General features: G+C 42.1%; 1 protein-coding gene and 1 long non-coding RNA gene across 2 annotated transcripts in view; both read right to left on the reverse strand.

Annotated features, from left to right (window-relative positions):
- tnksa (tankyrase, TRF1-interacting ankyrin-related ADP-ribose polymerase a) overlaps nucleotides 1–25621 on the reverse strand; it is a 74797-nt gene that overhangs the window by 41652 nt on the left and 7524 nt on the right. Inside the window, exons 4-6 of the mRNA XM_034895892.1 lie at nucleotides 21264–21359; nucleotides 2786–2822; nucleotides 509–584 (exon numbers count right to left, since the gene is read on the reverse strand). Coding sequence (XP_034751783.1) covers nucleotides 509–584; nucleotides 2786–2822; nucleotides 21264–21359 — 209 coding nt within the window. The remainder of the gene's footprint in view (nucleotides 1–508; nucleotides 585–2785; nucleotides 2823–21263; nucleotides 21360–25621) is intronic.
- On the reverse strand, nucleotides 7057–14635 carry LOC117959050. The gene is made up of 3 exons (XR_004659869.1): nucleotides 14495–14635; nucleotides 12717–12720; nucleotides 7057–7066 (listed from the first exon to the last, which is right to left on the reverse strand). It is a non-coding gene; the product is annotated as an uncharacterized LOC117959050 (long non-coding RNA).

Here is a 25621-nt window from a genome sequence, read left to right on the forward strand (position 1 = left end):
AAACACATATTTACCAAATAAGAACATCTGCAGCTTTTATACATTCCTCAAATAACACAGAAAGCAAAACAAGCAGCACTTGAAATTAATAATGTATACTTTTTTATTAACCCTGCAAGGGAAATTACAATGTTTGCTGTTTTTGTGGCGGTATCACGGATAGTTAAAGAGCTGTCCCTGACACTGACAGTGTTTAGTGTGTTGCTATGCACTCCTGTTGTTCAGCATGAGTGCTAATTTATCCACAGAAGGGTTTGTGTCTCCATCTATTCATTTTAATGACTGACAACCACAAAAGGCTGCTAATGCCTGCTGGAAAGCGCTTGGATTCTTTGATACAACCAAGCCCCACAGCGGCCAAAAACAGTATTTCTTGCACTTATAAAAACCTTTAAGGACCAGTTGGTTTTGTCAACCTGATGACTGTCCTGAGGTCCATTCGCACAGAAGATGCCAGCGATGAGCTTGTTACTGTGCGCGTTTTTGAGTGTGCGAGCTTTGCTCCTACCTTGCGGCCGTCGCTCGCGTGGCAGTTGACGTTGAGCGGCGTGAGCAAGGCCATTAGCTTCTCCTCGTTTCCACTCCTGCAAAGGTGCAAGCACACAAACACACACTTAGATAGAAAACAACCAATGCTACAAAGAACTACCAATGTGAGTGTAGGGGGGAACAATAAGGAAGAATGATTTAAGATATAGAAGAATTTAATGTGCAGAAACAGACTGGGGTAAAGCAAGTTTTAGGGGATGGATTGAAGTGTGTGTGTGTGTGTGTGTGTGTGTGTGTGTGTGTGTGTGTGTGTGTGTGTGTGTGTGTGTGTGTGTGTGTGTGTGTGTTTTACTGTACACCTGACTGCAACAAGCTAAACTAAATATTTTAGAGAAGACTATTTATGCTAGCTGCAGTGGATTTAGTCTGTCATGTTGATCTGTTTCCTGGCTCCTAGGCTCACTGGCCTGGCACTGGGTGACCACCGGTAAAATGCTGCCAAGGCAGCAACCATTCCAACCATCATCCCTGTGACAGCCGTAAAGGAAGAAGCTGTCAGATGGAAATTAAAGGATTATTCTTCTGTTCCCCTATGCCTTCTACACCTGGTACCCTAACACAAGGGAGCCTTCATTTCGATGCAAACAACATCTTGAGGATCAAACATGGAACAAGGACATGTCGTTCTATGTGTGTGACTGTGTGTGCATGTTCATCCGTTAGCCAGTATATTTCAGAAAATGAAAGCATTCAAAATTTGCAATTCAAACAGTTGATACCATTTTTCATTAATTTTCCAGTTTATAGCGGATAGATCAAAAGAGAAGACGCAGACCAGCAACAACTAAGAATCAACCACACTTGATTTGATTTTTGTCCAACTGCATTATGTGGAACCATTTTAACAGCTCTACTTATTATTGTTCTCTACCGCTGTGCAACACTGCTACAGTATCTGGGCCACAAATAAAAAGGGGGGGGGGGAATAAAGCAGAAAAACAAGATAATCCCGTAAGCGATGTGGAGTTATTTGACCAAAACACAACACTTTTTTTAAGGAAAGAATTCTTCTGAAAAATGACATCGAGATGAGCCAGTCAGTGGCTCAGCTGTGGTAGAGACACACTGAGTTCACAGTTCCCACTTAAACAGCCTACTGACCCTATAATACACTATCGTGCTGCTATGCTAAACCAGCTGCTTCCGTGTGTGTGTGTGTGTGTGTGTGTGTGTGTGTGTGTGTGTGTGTGTGTGTGCATGCATGCATATGCCTGGGAGAGTGAGGAAGAGAGAGAGAGAGAAAGAGAGAGTAAGAGAGAAGGGAGGCTGTTGAGGCATTGAGCGCTCAGCCACCCACACACAATCCCAAGCGAAAGATATGCCATTTCCACATGCAATAGACAAAGGTACATACACACAGACACACCAACAACACATTGCCCACATGCACTGCCTGCAACCATAACATGCCTGCAAAATGTGCCCTAAAGTGTCCCTGACACACATCTCTGGATCCGAAGAAGCTGACTAGTGTAGGGGCTGTGGGTGTGGGTGTGGGTGTGAGTGTATGTGTGTGTGTGTGTGTGTGTGTGTGTGTGTGAGTGTGTGTTGGAGGGAAAGAAAGAACGAGTAATAAACAGTTTGACACACAGGGAGGAAGCTGCAAAATAGTTGGAAGGAGAATTAACGGTAGGAAGCAAATGATGGAATTCAAACAAAAGGCAGAGAAGGGAAGAAACAGAAGTAGAAGAGAAGATAGGAAGAAAGGAGTCGAGGAGAAGAAATAAAATTCAAGAAAGCTAGAACAAGAAAGGAAAAAGGAAGGGAAATGAAAAACTAAAGAGGATCTTAGAGGGATGACCGGGTGCAAGAAAAGAGAAAGGAGGATAAGAATGAGGGACCGGAAATAGAATACAGTGTGGATCAAGTGGATCAAAGACTAGAGGAAGGGGAGGTGTCAAAGAAGAAAGAAGGGCAAACATTGAAACAAGACTTAAAAAGAAAACAAGGGGATAATGCTAAAAATAAGGAGAGGAAATGAGAATAATCAGTAAAAGAGGAGAGTAGAGAGGAATAGGAGATAAGTAAAGAGAGGAAACAAGAGGTGGAGGAGAAGGGAAACCGACACGGGAGAGTTGCAGAGAAGAAAGTGAGCGTGGAAACAAGAGATGTTTTTCAAGAGAAAAGAACTGAGCAGGTGAACAAGGAAGAAGAAAAAAGGAACAGAAGAGCAAAAAAAAGAAAAGGGTGTCACAAAGCAGGAAAACACATACGGCAAAACGAGTCTGGTACTCACCTTGCCGCCTCCAGCAGCTCATCCTTCTTGTATTCACCTAGATGGTTACAGAAGATCATAGTGTCAGACAACTGGCCGCCAACAGACACAGACACACACACACACACACACACGTAAAGACACACACAGAGGAAGGATCTATCCATTGGGAGAAGACACCCTCTCTCTTTCTTTCTCTCCTCCTTCCTCCCCCTCCTCTCTTTCTCTGCCATTCTCGCTCAGTGCGCACCCCTCTGGCTCCGGTTGCCGTGGCGATGCGTTGCCGGCAGCGACCACAGCACGTTCATTGTTTGGACGACGAGCGGTGGACTGAGACGCGCTCTGCCTCTATCCGTCCGTGTGTCTGTCCATCCCTCCCTCCCTCGCCGCGTTTGTCTCCCGTCTCTCGGCCTCCGCTCATCCTGCTAACCATCTACTCTCGTTCTCCATCATCTCTATCCCTCTCTTTCTCTCTCTTGCCTGCTTTTTTCCCTTGTGGACTCGGGAGACGCAGTTACCATCAAACAACACAACAGAAATAAACAAACCACTCCCCCTACCTCCCTCTCTCTCTCTCTCTCTCTCTCTCCAGCTCTCTCTCTCTCTCTCTCTCTGTCTCTCGGCCCTGCCCCCCTGCAACTCCAGTCAAAACACACACACCTTCCCATTTGTGTCTATTCTGCTTGGGAAACAGAAAAGGGTTGGGGAGACAGAAGCCGCGGCGCTTCTCAGACATGGAACCTGTGACATATCTGTTTAAGTAATGGCTTTTTGGCAATCAAACATAGCTTACAAGATTGCCGATTGTAAAATTAAATGTATGATGGATAACATAACATTCCTTATTTGTCCGCTGTAATAATTCTTTAATAACTTCATAAATGTTTGTTTTACATTTAGAACTGAAATATAATTGAAAACAGCCTTAAATCTGAAAGATCTGCTCTCTCACCAGTGGGTTTTCTGTGTCATTACTCCCATGAAGTTGTGGGACTCAAATGAGAAGAAAAAAAAAGAAAAATAGTCATAGTTGAAGCAGCAGAGGCGTGAATGACTCCTGGCTTTTTGTCCCCAGAATGCTCAAGCTCCGAAATCACTGAATCTTGACTTCAATAGTGTGTTCCATCTGACCCTCCCTGCCTCCTAAATTCCCACTTCTCTGGTTTGTACCGCAGGCGTTCTAATACTTTTAAGTCTGAAGCCCACTTGTTTTTTTAAACTTCTGAAAGTCTCTTAAGAGCCACAAAAGACAATTTTCCATTTTTCTTTCAAGCTAGTAGTACTCTTTGTGGCAAGCAAACTGAACTTCATGTGTAAAATCGTTGGGGATTCCCTTTAAGTATTAGGCTAGAGCCAGGAGACGGTTGGTTAGCTTAGCTTCTAAAGCTCACTAATTAACACATTAGATCTTGTTTGATTCATCTGCACAAACACAAAAGTGTCTAAATAAGTTCTGGTTTTATGAAGAGTTAGATGCTGGAACAATTTTTCATTGGGTAACTTGCTCTGAGACTTTTATTGTTAAACAGCTAAAGCAGAGGTATAGCTGAACTTTGTTAGCAGTGCTATTTTTCAATAGAAAGTGGTCTACACCACAAAATAAAGACAGATTTGATGCCATATGGTCAGCTGATCAGTTTGAACAATTGCAGGGAGGAAAGGAAGAAAAAGAGTAGAAACCTGCTACTGCTGTTTGCACGAACCAGAGGCCCTTTAACATGTCATCAAGGTAAACAATGTTTCTTTTACAGAAAGCGGCAAGACAAGGTCTTACCTTGCAAGACTGCCTTTGCAACTTTTACTGAAAAGTGCCTTGAGGGTTCAAAAATACATGAAAACCAAGATGTAAAATTACCAGCACGATATACCCAACACGGTTAATCTCTGAAAGGAGCCAGAGAAAGAGAGTGGTATAAAATTGAACTAGGAAAATAAATAAAAAATCAAAAGGAAGATGGAGAGGTTAATGTGATACAGATAAATGGAAAGAGGATGAGGAGGATGGGCTGTGTGTACAAGGCTCAGACGGAGGGGTGGAGTAGGGTGAGGAGCGAAGTAGAGAGGTTACAGAGAAGGAAAAAGGGGGAGGATGGAGGAACAAAGGATTTGTAGATGAAAGAGAGAAGGGATGATTAGGGATCTGGAAACTGACATGCATGGATTTGACACAGTATAATTGGTGTTAGGGAGGCTAAGGCAGAACAGTCAGAGGAAGAAGAATAGGGGAGATGGAGGGGGGGGCGGACAACAATTATATAAATTCAAAGAGAGGAGAGAGAAACATACTAAGACAGATCAAGACGCTAAATTAGATGTTGTAGTTTTAAATGAATTTATGTCACGAGACAGAATCATTTTTCCACTACACGCCTCATCATAATATTTAGTATTATTTTTCTTAACCCAATTTTGATTGGACTACATTTTGCCAAAAATCATACAAATGTGGGAATGTTTTTCCTCGTAGAGAAAATGGGAGGGAGTGTTTTACTTAAAACTTCATTCAAACTTGCCATGACACTTTGAACTTTGAAGGTTTAAAAATGAAGTTTTTAGACTTTTGGGGTATCCGTTGGGCTGCGCGGGTAGACTGGGTAAGCCCCGCCCACTCTGCCGGCGATTTGATTTCACCCTGCAGCTCGGTCTGAAAACCTGCACGTTCAATTCTCCCGCTTCAGTTCACAATTTTGCAAGAACCAATCACAAACCACAAATGTAGCTGGCTCGCTATTGGTGGGTTCACACACGACGACGATAGAGAAGCAACCAAGCAACTTCTTGTGTGCATTCGACATAGTGGCCACCGAACACCACCGAAGCACAGCAACCCGTTGATGCCGCTTCTACGTCATCTGGAACGTTAGTCTGATCGGTCGAAGGACTATCCAATTACTTACAGAGTCATTTTAACTATTCCAGTTGGTCATGCCTCCTATGCAGAGAAAATACAGAGCAGAATCCCTGTCTGCTCTGTATAAGACCAATCTTATGCTCAATCTCAAATCTATTGAGCTCGGCTTGGTCTGGTGATAGCCAGACTACTGCGCGGGTGAAGTCAGCAACGATATGAATCTCTCTGTGCAGCAGTGGCTCTCTAAACAAAAGCAACAAGACATTTTAATGGATTTCACATCCACATTTTTCATCCTTCAAAACATGCATTCCTGTGCATCTGTCCACTTAAAGTCTAAATAGTCTAAAGGAAAAGGTTTACTCATTGATTTATGCCTAAAGACAGGAAGGTAGTGACTCAGTCTCTCAATTTAATCAGAGAGTAACTTAAACCTGAACAAAAAAGAAAGTTCTATTCCATTATCTTCAGCTGAATCTGCTGTCGTGCGTAGTGTGAAAATGAAGGCGTGCAAATGAAAAGTAGGCAATACGAGATATACATTTTTGCTCAGCCACAGTCCGATTCCAATATTCATGCTTTGAGAGCTAAAGAAACTGTGACTCAGCAGTTTTAATAAGTCACGCACGCAAGCATGCACGCGCACACTGTGAAACTAAAATTATATTTAAATCAGTCTTAAGATTGATTGATCAAATTCTGCAACATGTTACTAAAAAGGTGAAAAATCCATTTCTCAACTTATTGTGACTGTACCTTAAGTCCATATCACATCATTGAATTTGCTGCACCAAGAATTAAATAATGCATTAACACATACCCTACCTGGCTAGCTTGAGGCTAAACGTAGGTTATGACAACAGACAGGGGAAAAAGAACAGCCCAAAGGAAGGGGAGGAACTGACTTCATCCCAACATCTTCATGCAGCTATGTGGTGTCTGACTGTGTGTGTGTGTCTCTCTGTGTGTGTGTGTGTGTGTTGTCCAGATTCCTGCTGAATCCAAACAGAAGAGACAAGGACAGGTTAAAGCTTAGGACAGGCTAGCTGCTTCCTGAATGATTATAGTCTGTCTGTGGCAGAGTGCAATAGACACCAGCAATCACTATTTCAATTTCAATTGTAAGCTTGAAAACATGTATTCTTCTGCATGTATGCATGCGTGCTATTTGTCCAGAATCCTGCTGACTCAAAACAGAAGAGACAAGGACAGGTTAAAGCTCACGACAGGCTAGCTGCCGTCTGAATGATGATATTGTGTGTGTGTGTGTGTGTGTGTGTGTGTGTGTGTGTGTGTGTGTGTGTGTGTGTGTCACTCCCATCGCAGAGTGCAGTAGACACCAGCAATCACTGTTTCAATTTCAATTGTAAGATGGAAAGCATGTTTTCTTTTGCATGCGTGTGTGTGTGTGTGTGTGTGTGTGTGTGTGTGTGTGTATTAGCAGTAAGTGGCTATACAAGCACAGATGATGCTGACTGGACCTTGAGTTGCCTCGGTGCCCAGATGTCTGCTTGTGTGTGTGTGTGAGAGAGAGAGAGAGAGAGAGAGAGAGAGAGAGAGAGAGAGAGAGAGAGAGAGAGAGAGAGAGAGAGAGAGAGAGAGAGAGAGAGAGTGTGTGTGTGTGTGAGAGAGAGAGAGTGTGTGTGTGTTTAAATCAAATACAATTTATTGTTAAAGCAGTTTATCCACTGTTATACAACAACTGGCTTTGGGTCAGGAGTTGAGCGATCGGCTTATAACTTCCGCAAGGTCGCAACTGCTGAGGTTGTAAGTGGCTCTGTGTGTACTGAGAGAAATCAAAAGGGAAAAATGAAGAAATAAATGGGGAGGTGTGCGGAAATTATAGAAGAGGGTGTTTAGGCCCTTTTGCCGGCTGACTCCACTTCACACACGCTCACCACGTTCACTGTGTGATTAATTGCTTCACACAGTGCACCAAAGAGAGATTAACTGTGTTTTGGCCACCCACTCTTTCGCTTTGCCGAGCTTTGTAAACTTAACAAGCTGCATGTTTTCGTCAGTGTACCCCTCTCTAATCTCATGACACTGTATGTCTCTGACCTGGAGTGGGCACACCCAAATCACTGCAGTCACTCTGGGGCAATTGCAAATCACTGTGGGTGAGACAGTGGTGAGCCGGAGTGTTTAATTGGGTTTTCATTATTCTTAATAATAATTTTTCCACAATGTTTGTTACACTGTGGAAGCAACTTTGAAATCTACAGTGTCAAGCAACTTTGAAATCTTTGTTCCTGCTTGTTAAGTATGTCCACCTAAATCTGTGTGTGGTTTTACATAGATAGCGATACTGCTAATGAAAGCAGGAGTTGCTCACAAAGGGTTTTTACTGAAATTATTTCAGCTGACCCCAAAAAAACTAAATAAAACCATAAATAAAAGTCATGGTCATGGCCAAAAACAGACTCAGCACATACATGATTTGCTTATGAACATAATTAGGCTTATAAAAGCGTTTCTCTTGAATTCCATACTCAGATTGTGGTTTGTAAGAAACAGGCTATGCTCGTGTTGTGATCTTTACTGCAAAGCATTTTTGTTGCCAAGATGAATAACACTACCATGCATCGCAAGTTGTAGTGAAGTTGTCACTACAGGAGGATTCTTGATTTTGCTTTGCTAAAATGGTTTCTTTAAGTGGTACCAGTGAAAAAAAATCCTTCTCCAGCTCAAACTTCTTTCTTACAAAATGTCCCAAAAAGTGCCTTGCTCAGGGGCCCTCTGTCTTTTTCTTCCCTATGCTTCTTTTGGTAACAGCTACAATGCCCACGAGGGCTGCAAGATGCTTTCCTGAGTAAAAAAAAGAAGCAAAAAACATATGCAAATTCATGATATTATCCGGAAAGTAGTTTGCATGCCTGAAAAAGCTACAACACATAAGCATGGATTCCCTTCACAGTTCGTTAAACAGACACAAAGGACATGGAGCAGATTGGAGCACACAATCCTCCTCCTCTCAGGAACAACAACAACAAAAACAACAAAGTTAGCCGTGCACAAATTAATATGGATAAGATTAGATCATGTTGCATCTGTCCTGAGTGAGGCACACAAACAGGAGTTACGCAAAAACTGAGGAGAAACAAAAAAAGACCGCAATCAGCTCGTTGGTCTAGATCTGCTCCTCAGTGGTAGCTAAGCACACAGGTGGGTCCGGCCTGTTCGACACGATGACTCATCATGAGACATAACAAAAGGAGATTGTTGCAATGCTCAATAGATATGTTGTCACTTTAATCAGTAACCTGTATTTGCGATTACTGAGAACACTCGACATGAATGGCTAATGTGTAAAACCAGACGTTTCCGGAGGCTAAAGAGCTTCATTAAGTCATTCTGCATTCCTCAATGATTAATAACAATCATTTGTGAAAGTGTAATGCAGTTTACCATTCCTGCAGGGCAAACCACACTACAACGGTTTTAATTTTAAAGAACATATTCAGTAAATCTTCAAAGATTTTTAGCGTTTTGGACCAATCCCATTTTCAATATGCACACATTCCGAGCATGCTTTAGCCTTGTTTGTAGGGGTGTATTTAATTCATCCAATCCTTTCACTTTGCCGGAAGATTTCACGTACAGATCAGGATATACAAATCAGTATGTGCCTAACTTCTTTTGAGTTCATTTATCAAATTTTCAGTCTACTCTTGCAGAGTGGCCGACTGCCCTCGCTAACTCACCCAGTGTTGTGGAGCTGTGCAGCCACGTGGAAAACTGGGCAATTTCAGCAGCAGGAAAACGGCCCAAATGGGATGAGGGAAACACACACACACACACACACACACACAGTTACTTTGTGTTGCCTCTCTTGCTAGGTCATTTTGGAAGTAGGGCTCGGGCTCATTTATCACTGGGGACCAATCGAAGAGCAGTCGTCATAGTAATCAATGAGCGTATCACTGATAAGAGGAAAAAAGCCACACCTTGACCTCGCAGACACAGGAATTCTCTGTCTTCCGCTCTCTCTCTCCATCTCATATGCAGACACACTAAGGTGCACATAGGTGCCAGATTGCCGGTGTCCTGCTGCAGTAACAGGACGAAGCCTTGAGAGCAGCTACAGCAGCTCTTTGTCTTCATGATAAGGCTGTTAACACACACAACCATCGCAGCGCCCCTCTCTTCCAGTTTCTTGGCAATCACTTGATGTTGCATCAATTCATCTCTCTGTTCGTCTGTCACCCAAGCCAGTAGGCCTCTACATCTTTTCTCCTTCACTTGCTTTCATTCCCTGTATTTGTTCCCTTCTTCAAGATCTTCTTCCTTTTCCCTTGCTTTTTCTCTCTGACTCAGTATCTGTATCTCTCTCTCTTTCCTTTATTCTTCGACTTTCTCTCCTTTTTCCCGGCGACTTGCTCTCAAAATCTCTCATCACTTTTGTGTGAGGGAAAGCATGCCGGCTGATTCTCTGCAATGTTAAGGCTGCATGCCCTCCACGGACCTCTCTTCAAAGCAACAATTTTCTTTTCTTTTTTTATTTAGAGTAGAGTGGGAGTGCTTGCTGACAGCTTGTCTTCAACACACAGCATGGCAGGAATACAGTTTCAACAAACACACACAATTTCTGTCAACGTGTATCATTCTCAAACTGTTGCTGTTTTTATTTAATAGTAATGCAGCAGCATGGAACAGGATCAAAAAACCCTTCCCAAATCTTCTGTTCACCGCTGCTAGCTTGAAAAGCAGCGCAGTGTGGACACAAACTAATTGATTTCAAGAGAGATGAAACCCTGTCTGGCAGTGAAAAAAATAGATTAGTACCAGTTCCGGCTATGACAGGACGACAGGGATACTGTACAAAAGGCAAGGAACGGCAAGCAAGTGTATTTGCCTTGCAAGTGTATATGTAAAGCACATTTCATTTTCATATTCAAGTGCTTTACATATTGAAAACGAAAGAAAAGCAGCTCTTTCAATTTTTCAGGAGTAGGAACATTAAGGCTGTGGCATCATATGAGGACTGGCCGTTTGGCGTTGCAGACTGAACCAATATGGGTCCCCCAGTAGTTTAACTCCAGTGCTTTTTGGGTGGAGGCCAACTCTCCTGAAAAGATGCCTACATCCCCAGGACACAAAGTTATCAATCGTTTATCCCTTTCAGACCACAGGCGTTGCAGAGCCATGTTTTCAGTGATGAAAGCCTGCTGAACCGGATAATCCCTCTGTTGACTGTTGGCAGAGGTCCTCCAATAGACAACTGGGCTTCCAGTTAGTCAAGGCCAAACATCACTGGCTCCCACATTAGATGAACACCTGTGGAGCGGTGTGTTTTGTCTTAACAATTACAGTATATGTCTAATAGCGGCATCTCTCACAACTAAACTTAAAGATAGAACTGTCTGTTAGAACTGTCTGGGCGCCCAAAAAGCTCAGTTGGTGGAGCGGGCGCCCATAGTTAGGGGTTTACTCCTCAACGCAGCGGGCCCAGGTTCAACTCTGACCTGCAACCCTTTGTTGTATGTCATTCCCTCCTCTCTCTACGCTTTCACTTCTTCAGCTGTCCTGTCAACAAAGGCCTAAAAATGCCCAAAAAATATATATAATAATAATAAAAAAAGGTTTTGAAGTAGTTTTTTTCCCTTTGCTCCATTCACAATGATGGCTTTCTTGCCTTTTTCTGTTTACTCAAAACTTTACAGAACTCTCCCTTGTCTATTATCATCAGCATCCAACACCACATCTGTCTCGTGGAGATTTTTTAATGGTTCAAACCCGATAGTTTTTATGGAAGGGGTGACTGTGATTGGTGTTTATGTCCACATCTGGCCGGCCGGCAGATATCCGGGGTCAAAGTTAGCTTAGCTGAAGCCGGTAATGTTCCCCTGCATGGGAGTACAGTTTTGTACTACATTTGGAAATAAGATTCACTCAGTTGTTTCCATTTTTGTGAGTCTGCGGAAAGTTATGGTGTTATTTAACTGTCCTTTTAAATCTGCTCTAGTTATACAGAACTAACTCACCGACAGGAGACACTGGGAGAGTTTATAGTCTTCTCCAGTGCAAATATTCTTGTCGAGTGTGGCAATATTCTGTAGTAATTTAAGGCAGCACTTCATCAATGCGGATGAGCACAGTGGTATGGTGTTGTCCGAGACACTGCTGTCAGTGGTCCAGTCAGTTGCTGTTTTAGAAGGCGGCTGCAAGTCAATAATTGCGCCCAGCTTCAGTCATAAATTATCCTCCAAAGGAACAATCAAACTTGAATAAGTATCCTCCTAGTTGTGACTGGGAAACACATTAAGTAAAAAAAGTAGCAAAAATAATATTTAAATAAAAACAAAGCACAAGAGAAAAGAGCCTCTGCACAGTAGCAAAACAAGCAATGTTTCTATTCCATTTCCATTTTTCTCTGGAGATTCTAAATGTCTTTTCTCTCCTGCTCATCAGCATATCCTTACAGGCGCAGTTTCCTTGTCTGTGACAGCCTGTTATTGCTGACTGTATCTCTGATGAAAAGATAATTATGACAGGTTGAGAGGTTGGGGTTTTTGACAACTAAAATGGTTTAATTCCTTATTTTCTTCACTCAGCCTCATCAAGTTCTCCACACCCTGACTTCGTGACAGACTGATAGAAGAAGCAAGATTACAGCTGGACACCGAGCTGAACACTTACACCACCTGGGGAAGACATATTGTAACTGTCAAATCTGAACCAAGCCAGAGTGACACTGTTTTTGGGTAACAAAATACGAATATTGTAGGAATGACAAAATCCCATTTTAAGAGTCTCCGATGTAAAGTTCTGTTCAAGTCCTGAGTCTGTAGTCCAAGTGTGAGGCCAACTTTGACTACTCATGCTGTTTAAGTGAGACTAATACTGTGTTTATTTAATTCAGGAAATTAATTCAACCCCAAAGCTACAAATGTTAAAACGTGCTTTACAGAATTAATAAGATAAGAAACAGGGAGGCAATGGATTTTCATAGGGAAACTAGGTTATTGCTTTAATGAAAGTAATAGAATGAATCATAGAAAGGTAATGGGAAAAAGTAGTCAACTGCATATAACTTACATTTATCTTTTACTCATAGTTGCCACTTCTGAGTCTTCTTCTGCTTTCATGTATGGATTTAACCACACTTTTGATGAGAAAAAATGTGCTGCAACTTCAGTCCACCAATCCAAAAACAGTATCATACATCTAATATGCTAGCGTACATTGTAATGGCCAAAGGAGGCATCCTGGACCTTTATTCACCTTTCTATCAGCAGCAGTGTGCTAAAAGGTCACACAGATCTCGCCTTGCTCTTTTCAACCTATACAGAGCAACACTGTGTGCAACATTTGCACCAAAAAGAAGAAAAAGAAAGATCAAAGGCTAACTTTACAGTGGCACTGGGAGTGTCCTCATTTAAATTCTATTCCCTCAGATCAGATTTAATCAACAGCAAAAGAACTCAAGATGTGTTTTGTCAATACCAATTTAGAACACACATCTTGAAATTCCCACCTACTGTACAGGGACTGATACCGATGCTCACATTGGAATTTCTTTTCAGCCTAAAGCACCTTTAGTATGAAAGACAATAAGACACAACATCAAGGACACTGTGTCAACACTCAGATTACCTTCAGTAATTTCCTTTGAGTGACAATTCAGCTCATACCGCCCAGTATAAAAATATATATATAATAGTTTGATTATGCTGTGCACATACCAGACAAGATCAGGAGCACATGTAGGGAGGGGCAATTAAAAGGATACATCATTCATGTCAACGGGACAAAAATACATAGTAAAGACACAGACTACTTGCCCAGTCTGAAACAGGCTATCCTGTCATTAGGTTAGTGCTTAATCTAAAACAAACAGAGACGTGACAAAACTGAAATGAAGCTGCTTTGTTTGTAACCAGAAAGGGAATTTGTATGCAAAAGTGTGAGTAACAGTTAAAACAAAAGAGGCTAAAGGAATAAGCGTGTGCGTGTATGTGTGTGTGTGTGTGTGTGTGTGTGTGTGTGTGTGTGTGTGTGTGTGTGTGTGTGTGTGTGTGTGTGTTGACAGAGGCCCAGAGAGAAGAATTGATCTGAGGCTCAGAAGCAAGTCTGTGAATACCAATCAGAGGTAATTAATAGCAGCTAATGGACTCTGTTTCTCACTCTCTCTGTTCTTGTCTCTCTTCCATCTCCATTTGTCCCTTCCAGTGTTTCTCTCGCTCTCCTTTTTATTATGCAGCAAAAATGAATTCTTCCCGTCTTTATTTCCTGTCCTGAGTCACAGGCTTCCAGAAAGACAACTTCCATATCTAAAGCAAAGTAATGAAATGACCTTGTCCTATTGGCTGGTGTTTAGTGCCAGAAAATGTTGTGCCATGTGGCCTTGGTTTTCTACTACTGAATTGAGCACACAAAATAGCTGACTTGAATTGACTGATGGTGTTTGACAATCAACTAATAGAGATTCAACATCATGCCTGCCGCCTCACACACCGCAAGCACTCCATTCAAGCAGGTCTCCATGGTCCTGCCAGTACATAACAAGCAGCATGTCGGCGTGGCCAAATGGAACAGTGAGTACCAATTTGTCAAGCACAAAGACCCAACCTTTGCTCATTGCAGCTTCTTGATAACCAATAATTAGTAGTTGCAGCCCTAACAGCCAAACAAAGTAATGATGTCCAATCCGTTCTAGCATCTGCTACACTAGCTTCTGTAACTCAGTGCAATCTCGATTTCATTAGTCCAGTGTTTCCTCTATGTTGATTTCTACCACCACGGTATCAGAAATAGGGCAGACGCACAACAGGGTTTCAGCTATGAACACCGCTGCTCCTTCAGCTGTTTATGAAGAGTCATAAAGTTGTAATTACACAACTCTGCAGAGCCATCTGCTCTATGGAACTCAATCAAACTGAAATCTGCACTCACGCGGGTCCCGTGAAACATGACAGCTACAGTTTCTTGGAAAATAGCATTGTGGACACTGAATTTGATGAATTTTCTGTTTATAAGACCCCAGGTGAGACAGTAGCTAATGTTAGCGAACGCTGCGGTCCTTCCGGCGTCCCTCTGCTGTCCCTCTGCCGTCCCTTTGCCGCCCCTCTGCCCCTATTTGCTCGATGGTTTCAAGGTAACGGTTGGTAGCTAACATTAGCAGATAAGCACGTTTACAACAACGTTATTGTTCATATTTTGACAATGTTTCTGATCGTACCAGTGATCATAGTGACTGAAAGTGTGATGTGAGATGCTGAAGAAAAAAAAAAACTACACGCTCAAGGTTCAACACACCCTCATTTCCTATTTGAGACAAAAACAAACAAAGCTATGAGAGCTCAATACTAAAGATGCAGAGCAATGAGAGCCTAAAGCCAGAGAAAGTCCAAACAGTTTTTCAGAAAGATTACCATATAAAATACCTACACAGAAGTACCCGAGAGATTATGTTTCACCAGTTTGTTTGTTAGAAGGATGTTAACGTATTTGGCTGAAATTTAGAGAACAAACAGCCTAAGTTCACAAGATCTGTTTAAAAATCTTTTGGTTATGATGTTTATCCCCAACCTCCACCACACACCACCAACACTGAATACAGGTACTGAGGTCTTTGATGCACCAACAGCTCATAGACTGATATAACACTGGAATCACATTTCTGTCAGATTTTGAGAGGATGAGGCAGAAAGACATTTCAAGTTAAGAGCAGAAAGAGAATAAATGACAAATGTCACAGGGATAAGATGGAGGGGCTGATTGGTATGGTTCTAAAGACAGGTGGGAGACAGCAGGGGGCAAACGGACAAAGAGTATAGACGACGTGTCAGGGAAAGCTTGACGCCAAGGCTGGTGTAAGGAGGAGGGCTGGGTGGAGTGCACGTTGCACTTGCAAGCTCATTAAACAATGTTGTAATTTATGAGTGGAGAAAGAAAGTGATGGAGAGATGAGGGGAGAAAAAAAGGAATTGTGAAGGGCAGAAACAACTTGATGAAAGTGTCCTAATGACTGCTTTCCGGCCAACAATGAAGATCAATCACTTACGCCAAAAAAGACAGATGAAAAAAAAATCCTCCTGGTAATCCCTTTGTTTCCTAAATTAGCTCTTCAGGGGCTTTATACAACATTACTGAGTGTGTGTTTCTCTCGATTACTTATCTGCAGTCTGATATTCGGGATATCTGTGATATTTCAGACCTTTTATTAAAATATCACATTGGTGCACGTACCTTGACAGTAAGTTTAACTTAGCGTGAAGCCTGGAAGCAGAGAGACACAGCTAGCCTGGCTCGGTCTAAAGGTTACCAAATCTACGTACCAGCCCCTCTAAAGCGCACTAGTTAAGACGGTATATCTTCCTTGTTTAATCTGTTGTATTTAAACTTTCCAAAGCAGATAATCAGACATTCACACTCAAAGGGTTTGAAGTTCTCTTTTGCTACTTGTGGCACATTTTCTATGGACGTAATGTCTTCCAGGAGGGACTTCCAGTCTTAAAATGTGCCCCATTATCCCCTCTTTCCATCGCAGCCATTTTTTTTACTCAGCCTTCAAGAGTGTCTGTTTGGAACGATTTAAAACCGTCCAACTTTATTTTAGGGTTTCAGCGTTATCCTGTTTGTCCCTTTTGGCCACAGTGTCAAGTTACGTTGTCTTGATTTAAGTCCACTGTAAACTGTGTATTCAGTAAAAAGACCTTGTCCATCAAAACACTAAATGAGCATGTTGTGCATAATTGAATATATGTGCTACTCAAAATTTGCATTTTATCATTGACTTTGTGATTAAGAGTACTGAAAGTGACATTGCTTGGGTACAAAATGCTAATTTGTATAGCATTCCTCAACACTGACGCAGGACTATAAATCAGATCTAAACGCACCAGCATCTGATAAAGACTGTGCACTGTGGGCCATCCGAACACAGCTCCAGGAGCCAGTGACTATTTAGATATGGGCTAATCTCATGGCAGATCTGGGCCCGCCATGCATTGTAACCTGATAAGGAACAATATAATTAACATGAAACTCTCTAGGCGTTTACTCTACAAAAGCACAAGAGTAATGACCTCCAGGTTTGTTTTTGCTTTTAAGAGAATTTCCATTTCTATCAGATTTAATTTCTCATTAATTGTGCTACTTACATTGCAACAGCAGATTCTGACAGGTGATACATACATACTAATTTGGATGAGCTGCAAGACATGAACCCATCCTGACTTGCTTATTGTACTACTGCTAATGTTGAGAAGCACCCCACGCTGGCCTCAGTCATCAAATGCATGTGAGTCTGCCCCCTGCTGTGGTGTGAGCAGTGGTGTCTCATACTTTGGACAGAGCAAAGTGCAGGGTTCCTAGGTTGTGAAAAGGCATATCTGGGGATAGCAACACTGCCCTGCCCCGTTTGCTGCTCACCCTGATCAGGAAAACAAACTGCATGAAAAATGTAATTCCAATGCAGTGTGAGGGGTGTTTGAAGATGCTTTTAAAAAAAAATAAGAGCTATGTCTTTCCGTTTCCCATCTCCAGCTAACAGGGACTGGAGTCTATCATTTCTGAGGGCACTTTGTTGGATGTGGCAGAGCAGTAGAGCTAATTTATGGGTCAATATAAACTTCCATCACCACAGACTGAAGCTCAAAGCTGTGCCGGCCTGCGGCAGAGATGAGGAATAGAGCAGAACCTCTAAATTATCGACACAAAACATACAGGACAGGAGAGATGCAGGATGTCACTGTAGAAGACTATAAAGAGACTACACATACAGCATACAAACATGCACCTAATCATACTGTATATTTTCCCATTTACATTATTAAAGAGTTTTTCCTAGAAAGACTGTGTTGCTCAAATTTTCTGCCTTCTTTACCAAAAACCTGCCTATGCCGGCAATAGTAAAACTGTTTAAGAGCATGACATTAAATGCATCACTACCAACAGTAATTATGACAGAATCACTCCAGGGTAGTGCTGGGTAAAAAGACAATGTAACACAACGATAATTTAGGTAATTAGCGCCGGCCAATAAAAGCATTCATCATGTTACTAACAAGATGGGGTACATCTTTCAGCTCTGAACCACAAACAGAATACAGGAAAACCACTGCAGTAGGAAGGGCCGATGATGGGGAGGGGCGAGTTGGAGTACTGGTGTTATGGATCAACTGGTTTCTCTATAATGGCTCATTTTCACTTGACTGCATGGGTGGATGCCTGCAGAAAACAGCAGATGTTGAAAACGGAAGACAACATGAAGCTGTCCTTTAAATGTCTTGTGTTCTTTTTATTAAAATTACAAAACACAGCCATCTGCTTCTTTTGGAGGCTTAGACTTGAGTTACTCATTTGGCATTCAGTCATATTTTCTGTGTGTGTGTGTATGTTTTAAGCACTATATACTCTGTGTTCATCATCTGGTAACCTTTTAACAGGCCTCAGTGCAGACATTTTCACATGCCATTGCAGGAAAAAGCACAGGCTTAATGAATCACCTAAATTAAGGCTGCATTCCAGTTATCTGATCCAGATCCAGTGTCAATGCGGGCTCATTGGCATGGCTTAATTAATCACCAAAATGGAACAGAGCCATTGTTGTTATTAATTCCACCTGTGCTTTCCCTACTATGACAAGTTAAAATGTCTAGAAAAATGTCTATTACAGCCCTTTCGTTGTTGTTTATTAATGTATGTAAATTAAAACATGTTTAATCCCATATCCCATTTTCCATAAGAGAGGTTTAAGATTGCTGGAGTAGGCAGACGTGGCATCATACATCTGCTTTAAATGTATTTCCACTAAAAAAATAAGTCAAGGTCCAGTGGGTCACTGGTGAGGTAGAACCTTTGCCTCACTTTGAGCCAGGACAAATCCTGCTCATAAATGACTGTAATACATGAAAGCAGCTGCAGCACACACACTGTCTGTAGGTTCTCAAAGGTAAATTGGCTTAACTTACTTCACATATTAGTTCTGTCTGTATGTGATTGGTCAAACCGACCAGTATACCAAAACTGACTCTTTGGGACAACCCTCGGACAAAACTGAGACAACTGCAAAGCAATTCCGTAGCCTATATTTGTTTACATTTTGTTAAATCATCATTAAAATTATGCAGAATAAAATTCGTATAAGTTCTAGTTTGCAAAGTACCCATGGATGTACAGACAACCATCACTGGTTTACTTTGATACTAAAGAAAACTTAAAAACGTGAGTATTTGGAGGAAGGTTTTGAAACTGTAAGCTGAAGCCTCCTTCTGTATGTATCCAGGCAGATTTAGGGACATGTATCCGTTGATCAACATTTGGACATTAGAGATTAGATTTCCTTGGAAAGTGCAAGTCATCCTAAAGCTAAACATATGTGCATCATGTCTGTGCATTGAGATTTGACTTAGTTATGACTCTCTTCCTCCAAGCCCCCCCATTTCAAATATCCCTGGTGCCCCTGGGGAGATGCCCCTCACAGTTTGAAAACCTCTTTTAATCCTCAATTTGTGCAATGAGTGAGAACTCTCACACTTATTTACACTACTAGCAACCTTGAGTCATTACATATGAAATATACATACATTAAGTCTGCAATGTTTGGTAAACATTTTCCATGACATGTAGACTAAGATCCATTACTAATCTGCTCGATAGTTTTACTGCTAATAAATCACATTTCCATGACGGCTTCATTGTAAAACTTCTATCATGGACGATACCGAGATAGGGTGAACTCAGCAAAATATGCATCACTGTTCAATAATTCCGGCACCGCACAACCTCATTTCCGTTCTTGCTGACAAGGACAATGATTTGTTACAGGGTGCTAAGGTGAAATTGTTCCGTTATTTTTGACATTGCACAGCTCCTCGCTGTGGTATCTTCTCGAGGTTTACCTCATTTACCACATGAGGAATTGATGGGAATTGGTGATGTAACCCAGTGTAAACAGAAAAAGTGGTGCTGCGAGAACTGATTTAGAGCCTGTAAATACCCACCGAGCAACGGGGAACACAGAAAGAGATTTGAATTTAAAATTCTCTTTACTCATCCACTAGTGAAAACAAAAACAGAAGTAATTTAGTTCAATACGAACCATGTCTTTTGACCTTTCCCATCTGAAGTAAAAGTGAGTTAAGGACTCAACAACACATAGACATGCAATGCAGAGTGAATAACTTCATCAGAAAAGTGTGGCTGATTTACAAAGAGGAAAGATATAAAACATAAAACAAAATCCGCACGAGGAACCTTCAGAAGGTTTCTGTACTTATAGCGGCCTAAGATAAATTGAAAAAAATGTATACTAAAAATGATTTACTTAAAGCCATACATTTTTAATCAGTTCCTCATTTAAGGGCTGTAACTGTGTCCGTGTGGTTCCTCCACTATGCAATAGATGTAATGAGTCCTGCTGCCTTTAAGGGCTTGTAACAATGAAAGAACCAAAAGTCTCAGTTTCATTGCAAAGTTTTAGTGTCCCATGTTGTCCACTAAAACTCTCCATTGAGTTGAAGGATTTGTTTTGCCTGTATCAGCCTCTTACTGCAGTGTTGTCGTAGGGAAGCGCTTCACATTTTGGTAAAAATAACAAGGAATTGATAAGCTTTGAATGCAAACTCTTAGCTTTTAGTGACTTGGCGTCTAAAATGATCAACATTAGCTTAAACCCAAGTGGGACGATGACAAAGATGCTAATGATGATACTTTCTTCTGCTCTCCATGGGGCCACAGTAGTGTGTAATGGATGAGGTTCTTACAGTCTTAAACTACATTTAAATGCATATTCATTTTGCCATTGTTTGCAGCATTGTGCTAAAAAAACAAAAAAAAGCACTGCTCAGGAAAGGTCTGATTTGGCATTGCTTTGGAATGAAGAAGAAAAAAAAAAGAAAGAAAAAAAGATTTGCTGCTGGCCAGTTCTCAATCAAATACAGATCTCCAGAAACATGGTAGCAATAGATGGGAGTCAGCCAGTAAGTACATACAGCAAAACAATGATACGGCAAATTACATCTGTTATTGTGTGAGATGCCGTTTTCTTTCGCAAGGAATAAGCCGTTCCAGAGCTCGCCACCCTACATGCAAACAAGTTTCTTCCCGAGACAATTTCGCAGAGGTACTGTTGCTGCGGCCAAAGCATAGCGTCGCCCAAGAAGATTAAAAAGAAAAAAAATGCAAACAAGCCAGGGCACTTTTTTCTGTCATCCTAGAAAGTATTTGTAGTGTAGCCAGACCTTACTCCAGTGCTGACAGCACTGCAAAGATAGGTTTGACAATGCGAGACTAATGTGTGTGCAGCCTTGGACACAAAAACTGAATAACACGCGCCGTGAGTGCATAAACGGCACGGCCGTGCAAAATAAGAAGGTGATAGATTTTCAGAAACAAAAGATGATACTGCCTGCAGCCTTGGACAAAAATGAAATAAATGTTGGTTGAAAGTTGTGGGCAAAAATGTTAACATTAAGATAGAAGTGGAAATGTGCATCCTTCAAAGAAAATACAAGAAGAAAGAAAGGCAGACAAGACATTTAGAACAGGACACATATTGCAATCGGCAACAGAATACAAGCCATAGAGAATAAGAACAGAAATACAGACATGTACTCATGTGTGTGTGTGTGTGTGTGTGTGTGTGTGTGTGTGTGTGTGTGTGTGGCATTTGACAGACAAATATACAAACAGGAGACTGACCTGTGAGCACGGCCTTGGCGGAGGGTTCAGCCAGGTCCAGGGCCGACTTGCCATCGGTGTTGCGGATGTTGGGGTCGGCACCATGCTGCAGTAACACTGTACAACAACAGGGCAGACACAGACAGTAGCTGAGCTCCTGGACTGACATGCAAACTCCCCGACACACACCTCTACCTAGTCCTCCCCCTCCTGCTGCTCCTCCTGCTGCTGCTGCTGCTGCTGCTGCTGCTGAACCACATCCTGGTCCAAAAACTGCTCTTCCTGGACCTTGTCCTTTTTCTCCCACTCGCTCCTCTGCTATCTCTCCTGTTCCTCCATCTCTGGCTGTGTCTCTTGCTGCACATCCTTCTCCACATTTCTCTCCTCCTCCTTCTCCGGCTGCTCCACCTCCGTTGCTAGCGCTGCTCTCTCTGCTGCTCCTGGCTGCCCCTGCCCTGCGAGCCATGCTGCTGATGTAAACAGACATGCCACAACAAGAGCAGCGAAGGCTACGCTACACCACACCACCAGATATACAGTGGACCTTACAAAGGGCTACGTGATCAGCTACAAAACACATCACACCTCCGTGGAGGAGCGGGGGAAGGTTATGGTTTAGCTGAGAAAATAAATAAAAATGAGTGAGGAAGGGAGAGCTGAGTGGCTACAGCGAATCGAGGCAGCAGCAGCGACGAGGCAGGCAGTGCGAGTGGAGAGACTCTTGCCTCTCCGACTGACTGAGTGATGCAGCGGAGAGCAAGATGAGAGAGGAGAAAGGAAGAGAGGAGGGGGTGGGAGGGGGACTGAGAGTCAGAGAGGATGGGAGAGGTAGAGGACAAAAAGAGGGGAGGGAGAGCAAAATAAAACAAGAGTTAGGGAGGGAGAGAGAGCAGGGAGTAGTAAATACATGGGAGAGCAGAGGAGAGGAGAGGAAAAGAAAAGGAAAGCAGAGGAGAAGAGTCATGCGACTACTGAACAGGTATGATCTGAATAACAAACTGCGTGTGTTGAGTTTTTTTGTAAATTAGCTGTTTCAAGGGCACTAATGTCAACACTCACTGCCTTCCTCTCCATCTCTCTTCCAACTATTGTGATTGCTGAGCCGTTCCCGGTGTACATGCCCTTTGACTTGTGTACACCTCAAACTACTCTGCTCAAACCCAGCAGAGGGGAGGGGAGAAGAGGAAGATGACCAGGCTTGTGTGTATTGCAGTGTGTTTGTATGTGCATGTGTATGCGCATCTGTGTGCCTCTGCCCCAGTACTGGCGCAGACCTTAGTCACCCACTCACCCCTCAACAAAAATATGATTTAGCTCTGCACCAATCCCATATACACACATAAGCGAACACACACACACACACACACACACACACACACACACACACACACACACACACACACACACACACACACACACACACACACACACACACACACACACACACACACACACACACACACACACACACACACACACACACACACACACACACACACGAGAATAAAGATATGCCCATAGTCAGGCAGACAGGGAAAAAACGGTCTGATGCACAGCCACACACACTGTGAATAGTTTACAGATCCAGTCCGTCTGTAGTACCACTGTTTCAAGACTAGTCCAACAAGTACCGATTGTCAGTAATACCTGCAAAAGACCTCTCTGACCAACCTATATCCCCTTTTTTGGACAAGACTACTTTTCAGGATCATGTCTGATTTGACACAGTTTTGCTGTGAATATCTGCAACGTCCGTCTCTAACTTGTTCACAATTTTTATAAAATCAGAGACATCCAGATTTTCTTAGACTGCAGGCACTTATTTGGGCAAAAGTCACACCCACACTCTTTATGATAACAATAAAGAACTATTTTTCAATTTTTTTTTCTTGATAGATGATTTAATTTATCCAGGAAAAATGCCACACATTGAATGCTTTCAGCCTCTTAAATGTGAGGCTGACACTGCATCCTCGCTTTTTAGCGTGTGTCTCAATGCCGTTTGGCTTCCCTTTACTTGACCTCGCGATGGCGTCTGAATTTATGCCGTAACGAGTAGTATAAGAGGGCAAAAATCTGCAGTGGTGGATGGGTAAAACACAGGACTTTCACCCAGGAGACCAGGGATTGTGTCCCCTGTGTCTCGTTTCCATCGTGTCCCGCATGTCATGTTTCCTAAACTCAACCGTCAGTTTGTTTTTTTACTAAAGCCAACCCTGTTCTTCTCAACCGGTTCTCCGTTTTCTAAACCCAACCGCGTGTCACGTTTCCTAAACTCAACCATCGCTCTCTTCTCGCAATAACTAGCCAAGTGGTGTATACACACGGATAGCTCAAAAAGCATGCAGATATCACGCCATTCAGCTTAAGAAAGTCGGCGTGTCATGATGCCATTTTACAATTTTCAGACATTTCTGGGGAATGTTTTAGCAAAACAAATATAGATTGCTTAACCAATAACTTTAATAATTCTTCATAATGAAATAGTATCTTATCAAATTTTGACCAATGTAACCGTCTTAACCTGCCACGCAACAGACATCTTAGCAAGTTAATTTGAGACCCCTGGACATGGCATCTTACGATTAATAAGGGAATAAGGAGATAGATACAAAGTCTGTTTATATAACACAAAATCTGTGATTATGCGGTGCTTTACACAAAAACAAACCCACCATCTGCATTGACATCCAATTCACTTTACTGACATCTGGAAAGATTCAAGGAAAGGGTCAATAACCAGTAAAATTATGCTTTGGAGAACTAAAGACCCATTTAATCCGTGCACTGAACTGACATTTATGGAGGCGGTGAGTTATGAAACTCAGAGCCAATCATATGGCTGCTTTAGGATTTCAAAGATCTTCTTATCCCAAGTTTGTCGATGAGATTTTCTCCAGCCCTAGAGCTGGAAGAGATGCAAGCCTGGTAATGACAGATTAATTTTTTAGAACACCAACGAAGAAGTAGAGTCCAATCAGACTTGATTCCACTCTCATTCTGCTGCCAAATCTTAAACCTGGCAGGATGAAAGGCTAGCAAAACGCTGTCCAATTATCAAGCCAATTAAGGTCATGTGTTTTGTTTACATGATTTTGTATTTAAACCAAGGCTCCGGATAGAAACAACCCAGCAGAGGTTCAGAGACACACAGACATGTGCCGGCCAATCAGAGCAGATTGGGCTTTTTCTGGAGGGGGGCTTGAAGAGACAAGCCCCGCAACAGAGCGTCTCATACAGAGGGTGAATATAGAGACAGCAGCCATAGGCAGCATAAGAAAAAGTTTTTTTTAACATTAAAGTATGTAAACATGTCCTAGTAGAATCACAAAATAAAAGTATGAACCTGGAAATGCTATATAATAGGGCCACGTGAACATGAAACACGCCTGGAAACGCTATCGCCAAACCCACCTGACTCTTAAATAAAGAGTAGTTTATATAATAACCATCGTGAAATGCACTTCATTCAAAATGAACAGAAAAAAAACTAACAAAAGCCTGTCTTGGTTCGTCTCAACTGTTCAACCATCACCAGTCTGGTTTGCTTAGCCTGTCAGTAGAAAAACTGCAGTTTTAGTGGACGGAAATTGATGATGCGCAATTGCCCTGTATGATTACATTGCAGCCCGGTTTGCAGTTGCTGGTTACAGCATACTCGCTCAATACTGGACCAATTTCAAAGATTTTTGTTTACATTAATTACTTCAACACCAATGCATGGAAAAATAGGGTTGAAAATAACAACTTTAACACTAGACAAATCTAACTTAATGCTGTGACCCTACCCTTTAATACCCAAAAATGCATGATCTTTGTGATTGTGGAGGTCCACAGAGTCGTTTGACAAAGTTTATCATTTCAGTACACTATGAACATCAACTGCCAGACATGCAACACTGACATGCACAATATATCAAGAGGGATATTTAGTTGTTTTTTTTGTCAGTTGTCTTATTCTTGTATGGTAATGCAGAAAAGCTTCCCCCCTGCTGCTACAGTAAGGGATGCCAGTAGTTTTCTATTGGGCCAGATGGGAGCCAAATGTGTTGCTTTACAGTGGGAGCAGTGAAGCTGCCAGCTTTTTAAGTTATCTCCCAAATTGGGTGTGTGACCTGAAGATATTAGCTTTTTGTACTGGTAGCACAAAAGGTATTTATTATCCTCTTTCTTCACAAAACGTGTCAGACTTTATATTCAGAAGCTGTCACACTTACTACTGGGCTTATCAGTGCGATGCATGACAACCAGTTTGAGTTGTCTATGTCCTTCAATGACATGATCCCCCGAATGTCACCATAATATTGTTGTAGAGTGGAACTAAATTAACCTAAGTGTGTTTGGATAAGTGGTGGCCGCAACCACAACATCCTTTACAT

This window comes from Etheostoma cragini, chromosome 16 (genome assembly GCF_013103735.1).
Source record: "Etheostoma cragini isolate CJK2018 chromosome 16, CSU_Ecrag_1.0, whole genome shotgun sequence".
Taxonomy (NCBI): domain Eukaryota; kingdom Metazoa; phylum Chordata; class Actinopteri; order Perciformes; family Percidae; genus Etheostoma; species Etheostoma cragini.